Here is a 14,256-nt window from a genome sequence, read left to right as displayed (position 1 = left end):
TAGACGAGAGATCTGATATGTAATAGTCTGTTTTTAAATGTCAGATTGTTTCGATCCATTAATTTGGTAGGATACATTTTTATAACATTTTTATTGACATCTTTTTTTGGAGTATTTTTAAATCTAGGTGGTCTGGGTCCAGACACAACCTCTATAGGATGTTGAATGTTTTGGGTGAGTGACAGCTCTAAAGAAGCTGCAGAGGAGCTGTAAGACTGTAACTCTGCATCCTGGCCTCAACCCTTGATGTCAGGTTTTAGGGCTGTTAATAGTCATCACCATATTTCTAGAAAGAAGAGCTGCACCATCCAAAGTAGGATGGATGCCGTCTCTCCGGATCAGACCAGGTTTTCCCCAGAAAGTATTCCAATTGTCAATGAAGCCCACATTGTTAGCGGGACACCACCTTGACAACCAGCGGTGAAGTGAAGATGTACAGCTAAACATATCATCACTGGTCCGGTTAGGAAGGGGTCCAGAGAAAACTACGGAGTCCGACATTGTTTTTGCAAAGTTGCACACCGATTCAACATTAACTTTAGTGACCTCCGATTGGCATAACCGGGTATCATTACTGCCGACGTTAATATCAATCTGACTGCATTTACGATTAGCCTTAGCCAGCAGTTTCAGGTTTGATTCAATGTTGCCTGCTCTGTCCCCGGGAAGACATCTGTCTCTAGCCCCAGGAAGACATCTGACTCTGTCCCCGGGAAGGCATCCGATTATGGCCGCTGGTTTCGCTAACTTCACGTTCCGCAAAATGGAATCTCCAATAACCAGAGTTGGTTTCTCAGCGGGTGTTTCACCGAGTGGGGAAAATCGGTTGGAGACGTGAAGGGGTCGGTGGTGAACCGTGGGCTTCTGCTTGGGACTATGCCTCCTTCATACTGCCACCCAGCCGCCCTGTGGTCCCAGCTGTACGGGTGCTGCAGGGGACCGGCTAACTAAGCCTGCAGCCCTGGGCAGCTGTACACCCCCTCCCTGAGAAGCTCCTACGGTTAGCTGGTTGTTTAGCATGGTGTACAGCCGCGATTCTAATTCGGTGACCCTGTTTGTAGACAGGAAGTGACGCAATATGCTCACCGTAACATCAGACGAGATTCCTCCAGTCAGTCCCGATCTGAGATGCGTAGGCTTGACATTACGAAAAAACACTACAGTACATGTGAACAATACTGTCAGAATGTAGACCAATGCAATCACCGTCATAATATCTTGAAGACCATTTTGATGAAAACCCTCTTCCATTTATACAAGTTGAAACAGATATCAAATCATTTAGTTTATGCCTGTTGCTCTTTTACTTACTTTTACACAAATAATCAAAATAGAGGTATTAAGGTTTTAAGGTTATAATAAAATACCAGAAAAATTAGATACAATCTGTATGAGAACAATACAACTGTTAATCATAGTTATCAAGCAGGGAAACCTGAGGAGCCATTAGAATGTATTACTGATTAACCCGGGATCATGTAAATCCAAACATCATAAAATTCATCATTTACATAAACCTTACAAATCCCCCCCCAACCCCTATTGTGGAATATAGATCTGCTTAGTGCATATGAGGGCTCATATGTTGTATGCTAATACAATATAATTTGGGTTGTCTTCCACCAAAAGTCATGTATATTGATGTATTCTTTGTTGGTTGGTGGAGGTGGGGGTTGTCTTCCTTCACCCCCTGGAGTCCTCCAGACAGCCATCTGATAATGCCTCAAAGAACAACAGTATGTGACCCCACAGGTTGCAGACCTCCTACTGTGACCTTTTGGTTTGGCCAAGCAGTATCACTCTCATTTACATACACAGCCTTTTGTCTACACCTTAAGATTGGTAGTGATGGTACGACCTATATGTAAGTAATATGATATGATATATATATATATATATATATATATATATATATATATATATATATGTGTGTTGTATTGTTGTAAACATATCCTAGCACAGAAGCACAAAATATATACTGACTGTAAGCATTGTAGAACACATTGCTTATGCAGGAACTTAACACGTTGGGGTCACAGTAGGGTGCAACTCACTATCAGATCAAAAGGGGGATGTGGTTCAAACGGAGGACAGTGGAAAAGTACTGAGACAAACATACTATGCAAATGTCCCGCCACAACCTAGGTAACGCCTCTTCCTATAGTATAAGTGTATGTGCCGGAAAGGGGGAAGTCAGACTCCAACAAAGAGACCTCAGGTTGATGTTGGGCTCTCCAAGATGTCTTGTAAACTACGCTTAATAAAAATCAACTAAGACCGGTAAATGCCTAAAAGACTGCTTCTATCAACGGACTCGGGGAAAACAATTGGGGACAACAATTTGAGATACAACACTATCTAAAACACTGCATCCGGACATCCGTTACAGAGGTATGAACGATGAGTTCAGAAGCCAGTATCGTACATTAACTAAAGCCTCAGCTATTATTTGAGTGGTATAGGGCTGGGATGCACAAATATGATTTTCAGGAGAATTTGAACAATTAGTTTGAACAAGAATTTTTTAGATACTGTAGTCAAACCCTGCTTTAACAATTGTACATAACCTATGGTGTTAATAGCTGTGAAATTAAGTCCAAGTGGGTGATAGTTTCCATTCATGGTTTTGGTTCTGTTCTCAGTCGTATCTGGAATGTTCTTTACGAGTGTCACCACATCAAAGTCCCTCCCTTTAGTCTGGTTCTTCATATTGGGGCTGGTGTTTCCGTAATTGTGCATTGGTACCATGCCAGCTTGTGTACTTGATGTTATCCTCATTTGGCCTCGCTTGGTTCCCAGCCCGAGCCTATTCAGCAGACAATTGACAAAGAACCATATGCCCCCTTGCCATTCCCATCCTTTAGGGTCGATTAGTATTGGACTGCAACGGCATTCCATTCTACTTTTATCTCGTACTTAACTTATCCCTGATCTGATCACTGGACTCGAAAACGGTTATTGGCTGGAGGCAAGCCCTGAGAGTGCAGCATTAACTTTGGGAACAAATCTCACAATACACAACATACACAACAACAACGGTTGTTTATATAACTTATATCTACTGTCCATCTTGTAATAAGCATATTTGTAGTTAGTTAGTAGCCATAGTCAGTCAGTCCAGAGTCGTAGTCGTGCAACTTAAGTGATGATATCTTTCTAAAAACCTAACTTCAGGAACAGATTTACAAATCAATCCATCAAATCAATCAAAACAAATAGGACAAGACAGATTATCAAGTAAAATATGAGAGCATATCACACCATATTATACTTAACGTCATTCCTATATACTTCACACGTTTTGAGTTTTCTATAAAACCATACTTAAAATACTAGATTTGATTCTTTAATATCTGGATGCTTTTTATTTACTAAAGATTTATCTTGTTCAATTTATCTCTTCTATTATTTTGGATTATGATTAAAATCCACACTGTTTTTGCCTTTTTATTAGTTATCCAATATGTTTAGAACTATCAAAAATAAGAAAATAATTATATAAGGCCCTACCTGTTTATCAAGTTATTTCTAGACTTTAAATGTTGTTAAACTTGCATAAACATGCTCAGCTTTGCTCTGAGTCAAAAGCAATCAATGTACCTAATCTAAGTAATAATTTAATTTAGTCTTTGAACATTACATAAATGCACACGTGGGGACATCTTGTTTCCCCCTTTATCAGAAATGTGCCGATAGATAGGCCGATAGATAGATAGATAGATGGATGGATGGATGGATGGATGGATGGATGGATGGATGGATGGATGGATGGATGGATGGATGGATGGATGGATGGATGGATGGATGGATGGATGGATGGATGGATGGATGGATGGATGGATGGATGGATGGATGGATGGATGGATGGATGGATGGATGGATGGATGGATGGATGGATGGATGGATGGATGGATGGATGGATGGATGGATGGATGGATGGATGGATGGATGGATGGATGGATGGATGGATGGATGGATGGATGGATGGATGGATGGATGGATGGATGGATGGATGGATGGATGGATGGATGGATGATGGATGGATGGATGGATGGATGGATGGATGTTTGGATGGATGGATGGATGGATGGATGGATGGATGGATGGATGGATGGATGGATGGATGGATGGATGGATGGATGGATGGATGGATGGATGGATGGATGGATGGATGGATGGATGGATGGATGGATGGATGGATGGATGGATGGATGGATGGATGGATGGATGGATGGATGGATGGATGGATGGATGGATGGATGGATGGATGGATGGATGGATGGATGGATGGATACTTTATTAATCCCTCAGAGGGAAATTTTTACATTCCAGCAGCATGGTGGTCATAGTGTTAGTGGTGGAAGAGCCCTTTGATGTTGAGGGCTCTGTCGATGCAGCTCACCAGGGGGGGACAAAGGGTGGAGAGGGGAGGCAGTTGAGGTGTGGTGTGTGGAGGAGACAGATGAAGGCTGTGAACTAAACCTGTTGAAGAAACAGTTTAGCTCATTGGCCCTCTCCAGGGATCCCCCTGGTTGTCTCCCTCCAACCTTGAAGCCAATAATCTCCTTCACATTGTTCTGCTGGAGTTTTGCCTCCAGCTTCCTCCTGTAGGAGTCCTGGCACTCTCCTGAGCTCCTCCCTGTCCCCAGACCTGAAGGCTGCTTTCTTCTTATCAAGAAGCACTTTCTTTCAGGTCATTGATAATCCATGGCTTGTTGTTGGGGAAGCAGTGTAGTTTGGGATGGTATGGTGAAGTGTTCACAGAATTTGATGTATTCTGTGATGCAGTCCTTCATGCTGTGGTCCACACAGCACATCCCAGTCCGTGGACTCAAAGCAGTCCTGCAGGGCATCATTAGCCTCCTGTGTCCACCTCCTCACAGTCCTGGTGGTTACAGGCTGCCTCTGCACCAGAGGAACATACTTATGTGTCAACAGGACCAGGTTGCATGGAGAGGAGATTTCAGTGGTGCAACAGATACTGTTTGTACTGCTATCAGAACTCTGCTAAGCATTGTTAGCAGTGTAACGTCATGAGAAGTCACAAGTGCAGCTAGGGTGGGGTGGTGCAAGGGAATGAACAAAAATAGGCAAAAAGCAAAAGGTTCCCAGAAAAAGGTGAGATTTTATTCTTCTATAACTCAACAACTCAGGTAATGCTCTTTATCCAAACAAAAGTACAAAAACAAAATGCATCCAAGTGGCGATAAGGGGTTGTTAAATTAAATAATGTCAGAAATAAAAGTCAACTTAGAGTGTCCTCGGTTCTACCGGCTAGCAGGTTTTCTTCCTTTGGTTCCTCCTAGTGATGTTACGAGGTGTGCCGACGCTTCGAAGCGTGTGTCGAGTAACGGAGGGGGCGTTTCCTCGAAGCGTGTGTCGAGGCTTGCTTCATTTAGGGGAGGAGCCAAAAATGATGACGTCCGAAGCCTCGCTGCCGGCTGTACCACGTGACTGCTTCGGGAAGTGGTTCAGATTTTGCCGGGAGGTTTGACGGCAATATAAACCCCTCAGGCTCCATTCAAAATGTGGGTTGTTGGTGGAGAGTTGAGGTCAGTTGAGAGTTTGGATAGTTTGGAGAAGTTAGAGAGAGAGAGAGAGAGAGAGAGAGAGAGAGAGAGAGAGATAGTTTGGAGATTTAGGAGAGTGAGGAGAGAAGGAGGTGATAAGATGGAGCCAGCCAGGAAGAGGAGGATTTCCCCTGTGGGAACACTTTGATTTAATAACTCCTAATAAGGTAAGCTATATCTAACTCTATTTCAGACACATTAGGTTTGTTTATCAAGAACTGTATTTTTCACAGTTTCTTATTTTATTCAAAGGTGAGGTGTTTATTGTGCTCCCAGGAGTTGGGGTACAATAACAACACCTCATCCATGCTGAGGCGTTACCGTGCCTTGCATGAGAATAAGGAGGAAACTGGAGCTTCACCCAGCCAAGGTAAGTCATTACAATATTACAAATGCACCATCACAATTTTTCCCTGTTCACTTTTGTTTATTGTGCAAATAAAGACAGGTAACAGACACTGTATTTATTCTCTTTTAACCAGCCACCAGAAAACAAGAGGTGGATGAAGCCCTCATCTCCATGATAGTGAAGGACACACAGCCCTTCAGTATTGTGGATGATGTTGGATTCAGGGCATTTGTGTCCAAACTGGATCCTAATTATGTCCTCCCTACAGGGCAGGTATGTATGGGTGCATGCATGAAACAAATGAGTACTTTATTGTGTCTCACAGTTCAGCACTATATATTTTTTCCTTGAGGCTCTGAAGGCCATGGTGGAGGCCAAGTATGAGTCAGCTAAGGAGAAGGCTAAGGCTAAAGTGGAAAAGGTGGCTGCTGTTAGCCTTACTTCTGACATGTGGACATCCATAAAACCAAAAACTGTTGAGAAACTGTTATTTCTGAATAAAAATGAATAAAATGTCCCCTGTCCTGTACATCATTGTCCAAGTTACACAAGCATATTCAGTCCCCTCTTCCTAGTTCCACAAGCACTTCCACTGTCCTCTGCCTGCTTAAGCCCATGCCATTTTCCTAAAGTGACAGAAAAACATGATTACACAACCTGCCATATCATATGATACTACCATTTTGGGAAAATTTACACACACAGAATACATTCAAAAAATATTTTATTATGCACATATGTGATAATTTATGTACAGAAATTATTTGGTCATACATTTTTGTAATTCATAGTCATTCCCAACAGCCATAACAGACACAAAAATTCAATGCATCACATGATGTGGTTCAGATACAGCTGCCTGTGATTATACACTTGGCCAGTAGGTGGTTTCGTGTTCACATGAAGCTTCGAGTAATGAACCCTTTCTAGAACCAATTGGCTGAAGTGGTTCGATGCCTCATGAGGCTTCATCTCACCATCACTAGTTCCTCCTCAGTCTGGTTCTGTTCTTTAGGCAGTTCTCCAGTCCACGTGTGCTTCTGACACTCCTTCCAGCCATGTGCTTGCTCACTTGCTTGCTGGCTCTCTCTCTCTCTCTCTCTCCCCTTTGTCTGATTCCTGCAGCCCTTAAGTCCTTCCTCAATCAGGTGGCTTAAACACTCACACCTGGGTGAGTGGTGAGGCATTCTGGGAGATGCAGTTTGTAGATCGGCGGCCATTTTGTGGTGGGGCTGCTGATCTACAAAGAGGATGTAGCACCCATCCACTACCTGGCCCCTTGTAACAGCAGTTATAACCACAGGCTCAGCACCTTCTATGGTTGAATCCCACAGCTTGTCTGATTTTACAGGCAAAGTTGAATTGATATGTGATGAGAATTGCACAGAATTTGTTTGTGAGAGGTTTTTTTTAATTAAAAACTTGCAACCTGCTAACAGCTTATATTTTTTAAGACATCTTTTTAAAACTGCAGCCTGGGAGTCTGAACGAGTCTGTTTAACTTTTTTAACGAATGTCAAGTTTGATTTGGAAGGATTTTGAGATACAATTTCTATATTGTCATATCCGCAATATGGAACCAGGGATGGTGTACACACAATTAGTTAATCAAATTTTTAAACTTTTTAATGATTTGTAACTGGCATTAAGTCAGTGTGTATTGTTCTTTTTTCTCTCTCTCTGCTCTCAGATAACACAGTGTTGAAAGTTGTCAGCTCTCACCCGTGGATGAGCATTGCGTCAGTCGGCCTACCTCCTTGAGTCGTCCCTCTCACCTCATGTCATTGTCCATTTCCTCCTGTGCAGGCACCTCCAGAAGGCTGTGGCTCAGACGGTAGAGTGGGTTACATACTAATCAGAAGGTTGGTGGTTTGATCCCCAGCTCCTCTTGTCCACATGCCTAAGTGTCCTTGAGCAAGACACTGAACCCTAAGTTGCTCCCGATGGTGTACCATCAGTGTGTGAATGTACTCCTGATGGCGGCACCTTGCATGGTGATCTGTCTCATTAGTGTGTGAATGGGTGAATGGGAAAAAACATGTTAAAACGCTTTGAGACCGAAAGGTGATAAAGTGCTATACAAGTATAGACCATTTACCAAGTGATGTTGAAAGGAGGAGCAGCTTCCGTTGTTGGTTCGGAGGAAATCAGCCTGCAGTTAAGTTGTGTCTCTCTTTGCAGCAGTCTCTTGCTCAAAGTCCAGCTTGGCCGCAGTCTTAGCACTTTCAACACTTTAATTTGTCTGTCAAGAGGCCCTTGGTACTGGGACCCTACAGCCCCCTCTGTGTTCCTAGCCCTTGAAGGATGGCAGCTCAGCCATTTCACTCACATCAGCTGGTTTGTGTCTCTTGGTTTGATATATTGTTGGTTTGCGGAGGGTTGTATGGTGGAGGCTGAGGCAGAGAACCATCAGAGGCGGCCTGCCGGACAACACTCGACCACCTGTGGAGCTCAGACAACATTGTATACAGGTAGCAGAGGGAAAACACAAGTTCGATTTGGTTACAGTTTAATTCTGATAGTTTTCAAGCAATTCTTATTTTCATTCAATTCAGTTCCTAAACTTTTTGTGATTGTTCATTTAGATATTTCAATTGTAGTGAAATTGATCTCACAATGTAACTGTAACGTTGTAGATTTGGTTTTGGAAAATGTTTGAAAGATAACCATCAATGTTACTATTATTACAAAGAGACTCAAATGTGCACCATAATATGATGTAGAGAAACATCCAAATTATATAGTTAATTTTAGAGACTTCTAAATTGTTTCCTCTCCCTCTCCATGCCTTTCCTGCATAAAAGACTGGAAACATGGTGGAAATTTCTTTCTGTTTTGAAACAGCATTTCTCCACAATTAGTCCTGTAATCACAAGCAACACTTAAAACAACAAGAAAATTAGTTCACAAATCTGACCACAGTACTTACAGACTTAACTGTACCAATTTAAAGTTCAGTTATTATTTGAGTGTCTAGTACACATTGGTTTCGATAAGGATAAGAATGTGTCTTCGGCTGAATACTGCCAGACAGAGAGTCAGACATGTTGTGTCCAGTGTGACCACAATCAACACTTATCAAGGACAGTTAGTTCCTGAGGTCGGGTGTCCTTTATGGGACCCTTACCCCACATTCAGGAAATCAGAGGAGTCTCAAAGTATATCAGGCCTAAACAATAGAGTTTCCTTGATAACATGTTTCCCTTTTTCCCATCCCTTTTTTCTCATTTTTCTCCTTGTTTCGTTACCGTATAGGTTTTCCTCCTTTAAAGAGGAGTTTTCCCTCTTAGCTTATATGGGAATTGTTGAATTGTTGGGTTTCTCTGTATAATTCTATAAAATTCTTCTGTAAGGACTTTAATGTGTTAAGTGCCATGAAATAACCTGTGTTGTGATTTGGCGCTATACAGTGGGTACGGAAAGTATTCAGACCCCTTTCAATTTTTCACTCTTTGTTTCATTGCAGCCATTTGCTAAAATCAAAAAAGTTCATTTTATTTCTCATTAATGTACACTCAGCACCCCATCTTGACAGAAAAAAACAGAAATGTAGAAATTTGTGCAAATTTATTAAAAAAGAAAAACTGAAATATCACATGGTCATAAGTATTCAGACCCTTTGCTGTGACACTCATATTTAACTCACATGCTGTCCATTTCTTCTGATCCTCCTTGAGATGGTTCTACTCCTTCATTGGAGTCAGCTGTGTTTAATTAAACTGATTGGACTTGATTAGGAAAGGCACACACCTGTCTATATAAGACCTTACAGCTCACAGTGCATGTCAGAGCAAATGAGAATCATGAGGTCGAAGGAACTGTCCAAGGAGCTCAGAGACAGAATTGTGGCAAGGCACAGATCTGGCCAAGGTTACAAAATAATTTCTGCAGCACTCAAGGTTCCTAAGAGCACAGTGGCCTCCATAATCCTTAAATGGAAGAAGTTTGGGACGACCAGAACTCTTCCTAGACCTGGCCGTCCAGCCAAACTGAGCAATCGTGGGAGAAGAGCCTTGGTGAGAGAGGTAAAGAAGAACCCAAAGATCACTGTGGCTGAGCTCCAGAGATGCAGTAGGGAGATGGGAGAAAGTTCCACAAAGTCAACTATCACTGCAGCCCTCCACCAGTCGGGGCTTTATGGCAGAGTGGCCCGACGGAAGCCTCTCCTCAGTGCAAGACATATGAAAGCCTGCATAGAGTTTGCCAAAAAACACATGAAGGACTCCCAGACTATGAGAAATAAGATTCTCTGGTCTGATGAGACCAAGATTGAACTTTTTGGTGTTAATTCTAAGCGGTATGTGTGGAGAAAACCAGGCACTGCTCATCACCTGCCCAATACAATCCCAACAGTGAAACATGGTGGTGGCAGCATCATGCTATGGGGGTGTTTTTCAGCTGCAGGGACAGGACGACTGGTTGCAATTGAAGGAAAGATGAATGCGGCCAAGTACAGAGATATCCTGGAAGAAAACCTCTTCCAGAGTGCTCTGGACCTCAGACTGGGCTGAAGGTTCACCTTCCAACAAGACAATGACCCGAAGCACACAGCTAAAATAACAAAGGAGTGGCTTCGGAACAACTCTGTGACCATTCTTGACTGGCCCAGCCAGAGCCCTGACCTAAACCCAATTGAGCATCTCTGGAGAGACCTGAAAATGGCTGTCCACCAACGTTCACCATCCAACCTGACGGAACTGGAGAGGATCTGCAAGGAAGAATGGCAGAGGATCCCCAAATCCAGGTGTGAAAAGCTTGTTGCATCATTCCCAAGAAAACTCATGGCTGTACTAGCTCAAAAGGGTCTGAATACTTATGACCATGTGATACTTCAGTTTTTCTTTTTTAATAAATTTGCACAAATTTCTACATTTCTGTTTTTTTCTGTCAAGATGGGGTGCTGAGTGTACATTAATGAGAAATAAAATGAACTTTTTTGATTTTAGCAAATGGCTGCAATGAAACAAAGAGTGACAAATTTAAAGGGGTCTGAATACTTTCCGTACCCACTGTATAAATAAAGTTGAATTTAATTGATTTGAATCTATGTGGCAGTTATCTTTAGGTTTCAGTTAGTCCATGTTGTCAACAGTCCACAGATTGGCACATCTCTTTAAGCCATACATTAATTGTGACTCATGTATGCGCAGTTTGATTGGCACCAAACACATGACCATGATCACAGTCATCCTTGCTTTCTTCACAGCCTTTGGACAAAACAGAGATAAACAAAAATAAAATGTCTGTCCTGTGTTGACTTTTAAAAACTAGAGCAAATCAAAATGTACTATAGTAGTACTGCTAAAACTATGAGTTTACCAACAAGTTTCCTGGTCAGAACTATGGAAATAAAGATAAATTACATAGCAAAAGCTTTTTCAAGTCCCTTTCTGTGGATCATTTCATCGGACACCGGCATTATCTCAGCGAGACGAGTTCAATTTTAGCATATAAAATGAAATAGATCAATGTCCATAATCTAAAAAGAGGTATTTATATTCCACGTCAGTGCCTGTAGTTAGTGGAATTTTTTTTCTCTGTGATATTCTATGGCAGAAGGTCAGCTGTTGCCCCCAAAATTTAATCATCACCAATAAAGGGGTGGGGGGGGGGGGGTATCTAGCTGTAAAACTTTGCTCTGTGATTGTCGGCCCCACCAACAGCTCATGTTTTGGATCTCTATGCTGTCCTTTTCTCTCTCTGCTCTCCCCTCACCCCACACGGAGGCAGATGGCCGGATTATGACAATTTTCTCAGCAAATCCTGAAACTGTACCCTATTTTTGCTCTTTTAATGATCTACTTTAAAAGAGAGTGGGGAGTTTATCCAATTATTCATGATATATTTTCATTTTGTGACATTGTAAAGGTTTGACTAAACTAACTAAAATATATTTTAAGTTTTCTCACGGGAGATTGGCATCTGTCAGGAGCTATATGTAAAATCATCAGCCACACAGAACAAATTACGCCTTCCCACAGAGGCGGGCGTTATGGCTGCGTGTAATTACGCACCCATACAGACCCCACCCACCGCAGTTTGCGATTCGGACACCATTCCACCGCAGCTGGCAGTTCACTCAGTGAGAGAGCACTTGTTTGGTTTACCGTTTATGAGCGCGCTACAGAACAAGGCGACTGTATCATGTCCCTGAGACAGACACCCTTGTGCTCCCCGCGTCTCTTCTTCCAGCTGCTACTGCTACTCGGCACGGTACAGGGGGGTCTCGCTGCTCGTCCGTTGCTCGTCTTCCTAATCGATGGATTCCGCTATGACTACATGGATGACTTGAACACACTACCAGGATTTCGCGAGCTTGTAGAAAATGGTGTGAAGGTAGACTACTTGACGCCCGACTTCCCGAGTTTGTCATACCCCAACTACTACTCTTTAATGACAGGTAATATATCTACTTATTTATAGCCTACCTCTATCTGTTTGTCATGGGTGTACAGTACTAACACAAACATTTTAAGTAACAGAAGACATCAGTATAACTCTGGAGCCCACCTGGCCCCAATTTAACAGTTAATGTAAATACAGTTGATCAATAAGCCTAATAAATAAAAGACATGTCTTACATAGAAGAGTTCATCTGAAAGAGGACTACTTCTCTTTCTGGTCCACTTCAGCTCTGATTGGGCCTGTTCTGTTTTTGTCCTAGTTATGTTATCAGCAGGAAGTTGTTGTTGTTGTTCCCAGAATGGTCATTTTAAAAATATTTTGTGTTAACATTCCTAAAATGTTTTTTTTTTATTTTTTTATATCATGTTAGAATATATGTAACATTATAGGCTACCTTAATTCTTAAATAGTTATTAGTAGCACATTTTATTCATGTTCCCAGAATTTCAGTGAAGGATATTACACATATATACATTATATAAGTGTTTTGTGCTCATATTTTGTACATATGTTCAAATTGTTTTTAGAGAATGTTATACTTTCTGTAAGAAGAGCATTCTGGTAAAACATTAATAAAACATTGCATCGTTTTAAGCTAGAATAACATAAAAAAAACAAACCATAAAAACACTGCCAGGTAAAGTATAATACTTGTTAGTTACCATAGTCTTTCCATGAAAAGGGAAGACTGCTGAAAATTGCTTTGGCTGGGTCCATTCTTTGGTCAGTCTGTATTGTTATGGTTTGAGGCAGGTATGGTCAGACATGACAATCACCAAAATGGGGAGGAGGCATGAGACAAGACAGAGACAGGAAGCAAGTGATTTTCAAACATAAACTGGGAACACAAACCTAAAGTAAGGACTACAGCGGCAGGTGAGTTTACAAGTAGTTTTCATAATTGATCAGTGTATACAGTATATTGAAAAGTGTTGGGGATTTATTTCAACCTCGATGAACCTCACAACATTGAAAACATTTTGTTCTTTCTGCCCAATTTTTACTGCACAGTAATTTGCTGAGTATTTAAATTGCCTCTGATCATATATTTTGCCTCACCATTTACTGTTTTAAAGTAACTGATATCAAGTGATGCAAGTGATGTAAACCCATATGTAATTTAAAATAAAATGAAGACAACAAATCAAATGTTGAAACTGTTTTATGAAAAATATATGCACATTTTAAGTTTGATAGCATCAACACATTTCAAAAACATTGGGACGGACAAAAAAAGATAGGAAAAGTTGAGTAATGCTAAATAAAACACATGGTGGAAGATCTCACAACTAATTAAGTTGAATGGCAACAGGTCAGTGACATTGGGCATAGAAGAGCATACCAGAGGCAGAGTCTCTCAGCAGTGAAGATGGGGAGGGTTTCACTACTTTGTGATAGACTGTGAGGGGCAAATGGTGCAATTGGTTCTTTTGGGTTTTAAGAAAAAAAACAAAAAACAGAACATGTACTGTATATAAATTAACATTCTTGAATAGCAACTGCAGCGGCTTTATTTTAAACAGGCCTTTTCTTTGACAGTGTACAGTTGTTTACCTGCAGCCCACTCATCACTGAATGATCAATCCGCCCCTGCTCTGAGTGAAGTGAAACTGTCTGAACCACAGCTCAGATGACCATTTCAGACTGAATTCATAAATGCACCCATAAGTATCAACTGGTTAATGCTTAGTATTGTTAACCCATGTTGATATTTAGTTGACTATTAAAGCACTGAGACATGAACTTCGAGCTTGTCGGTAACTTTCAACTGTCAGCGGCAACTGACAGCTGTCCCCCACCCTATTGGGAGGCAGGGTATGGTTGATTAAGAGGGAGCAGTGATAATACCTGAAGTACAGGGACTAGGAGGACTAGAAGCAGAGTAGGATGAAGTAGAGGTTAAAGTTTGTTGGTGATCTTCTTTGTGTAGTG

The 14,256-nt window shown here is 41.5% G+C and overlaps 1 protein-coding gene and 1 pseudogene across 1 annotated transcript in view; one reads left to right on the top strand and one right to left on the bottom strand.

Annotated features, from left to right (window-relative positions):
• Positions 1-249: 249 nt before the first annotated feature.
• On the bottom strand, positions 250-1,020 carry LOC138632965 (uncharacterized; annotated as a pseudogene).
• Positions 1,021-11,973: 10,953 nt separating this feature from the next.
• The window catches only part of enpp6 (ectonucleotide pyrophosphatase/phosphodiesterase 6), a 35,324-nt gene continuing 33,041 nt past the window's right edge, over positions 11,974-14,256 (top strand). Inside the window, 1 exon segment of the mRNA XM_069718918.1 lies at positions 11,974-12,319. Within this exon segment, the coding sequence (XP_069575019.1) occupies positions 12,064-12,319 (256 nt within the window). The 5' untranslated portion in view covers positions 11,974-12,063.

The sequence above is a fragment of the Brachyistius frenatus genome, unplaced genomic scaffold (genome assembly GCF_029030835.1).
Source record: "Brachyistius frenatus isolate BFR_SWC_R1_liver_20210118 unplaced genomic scaffold, ASM2903083v1 Contig_202, whole genome shotgun sequence".
Lineage (NCBI taxonomy): Eukaryota > Metazoa > Chordata > Actinopteri > Embiotocidae > Brachyistius > Brachyistius frenatus.
This window is presented reverse-complemented; position numbering and strand designations above follow the sequence as displayed.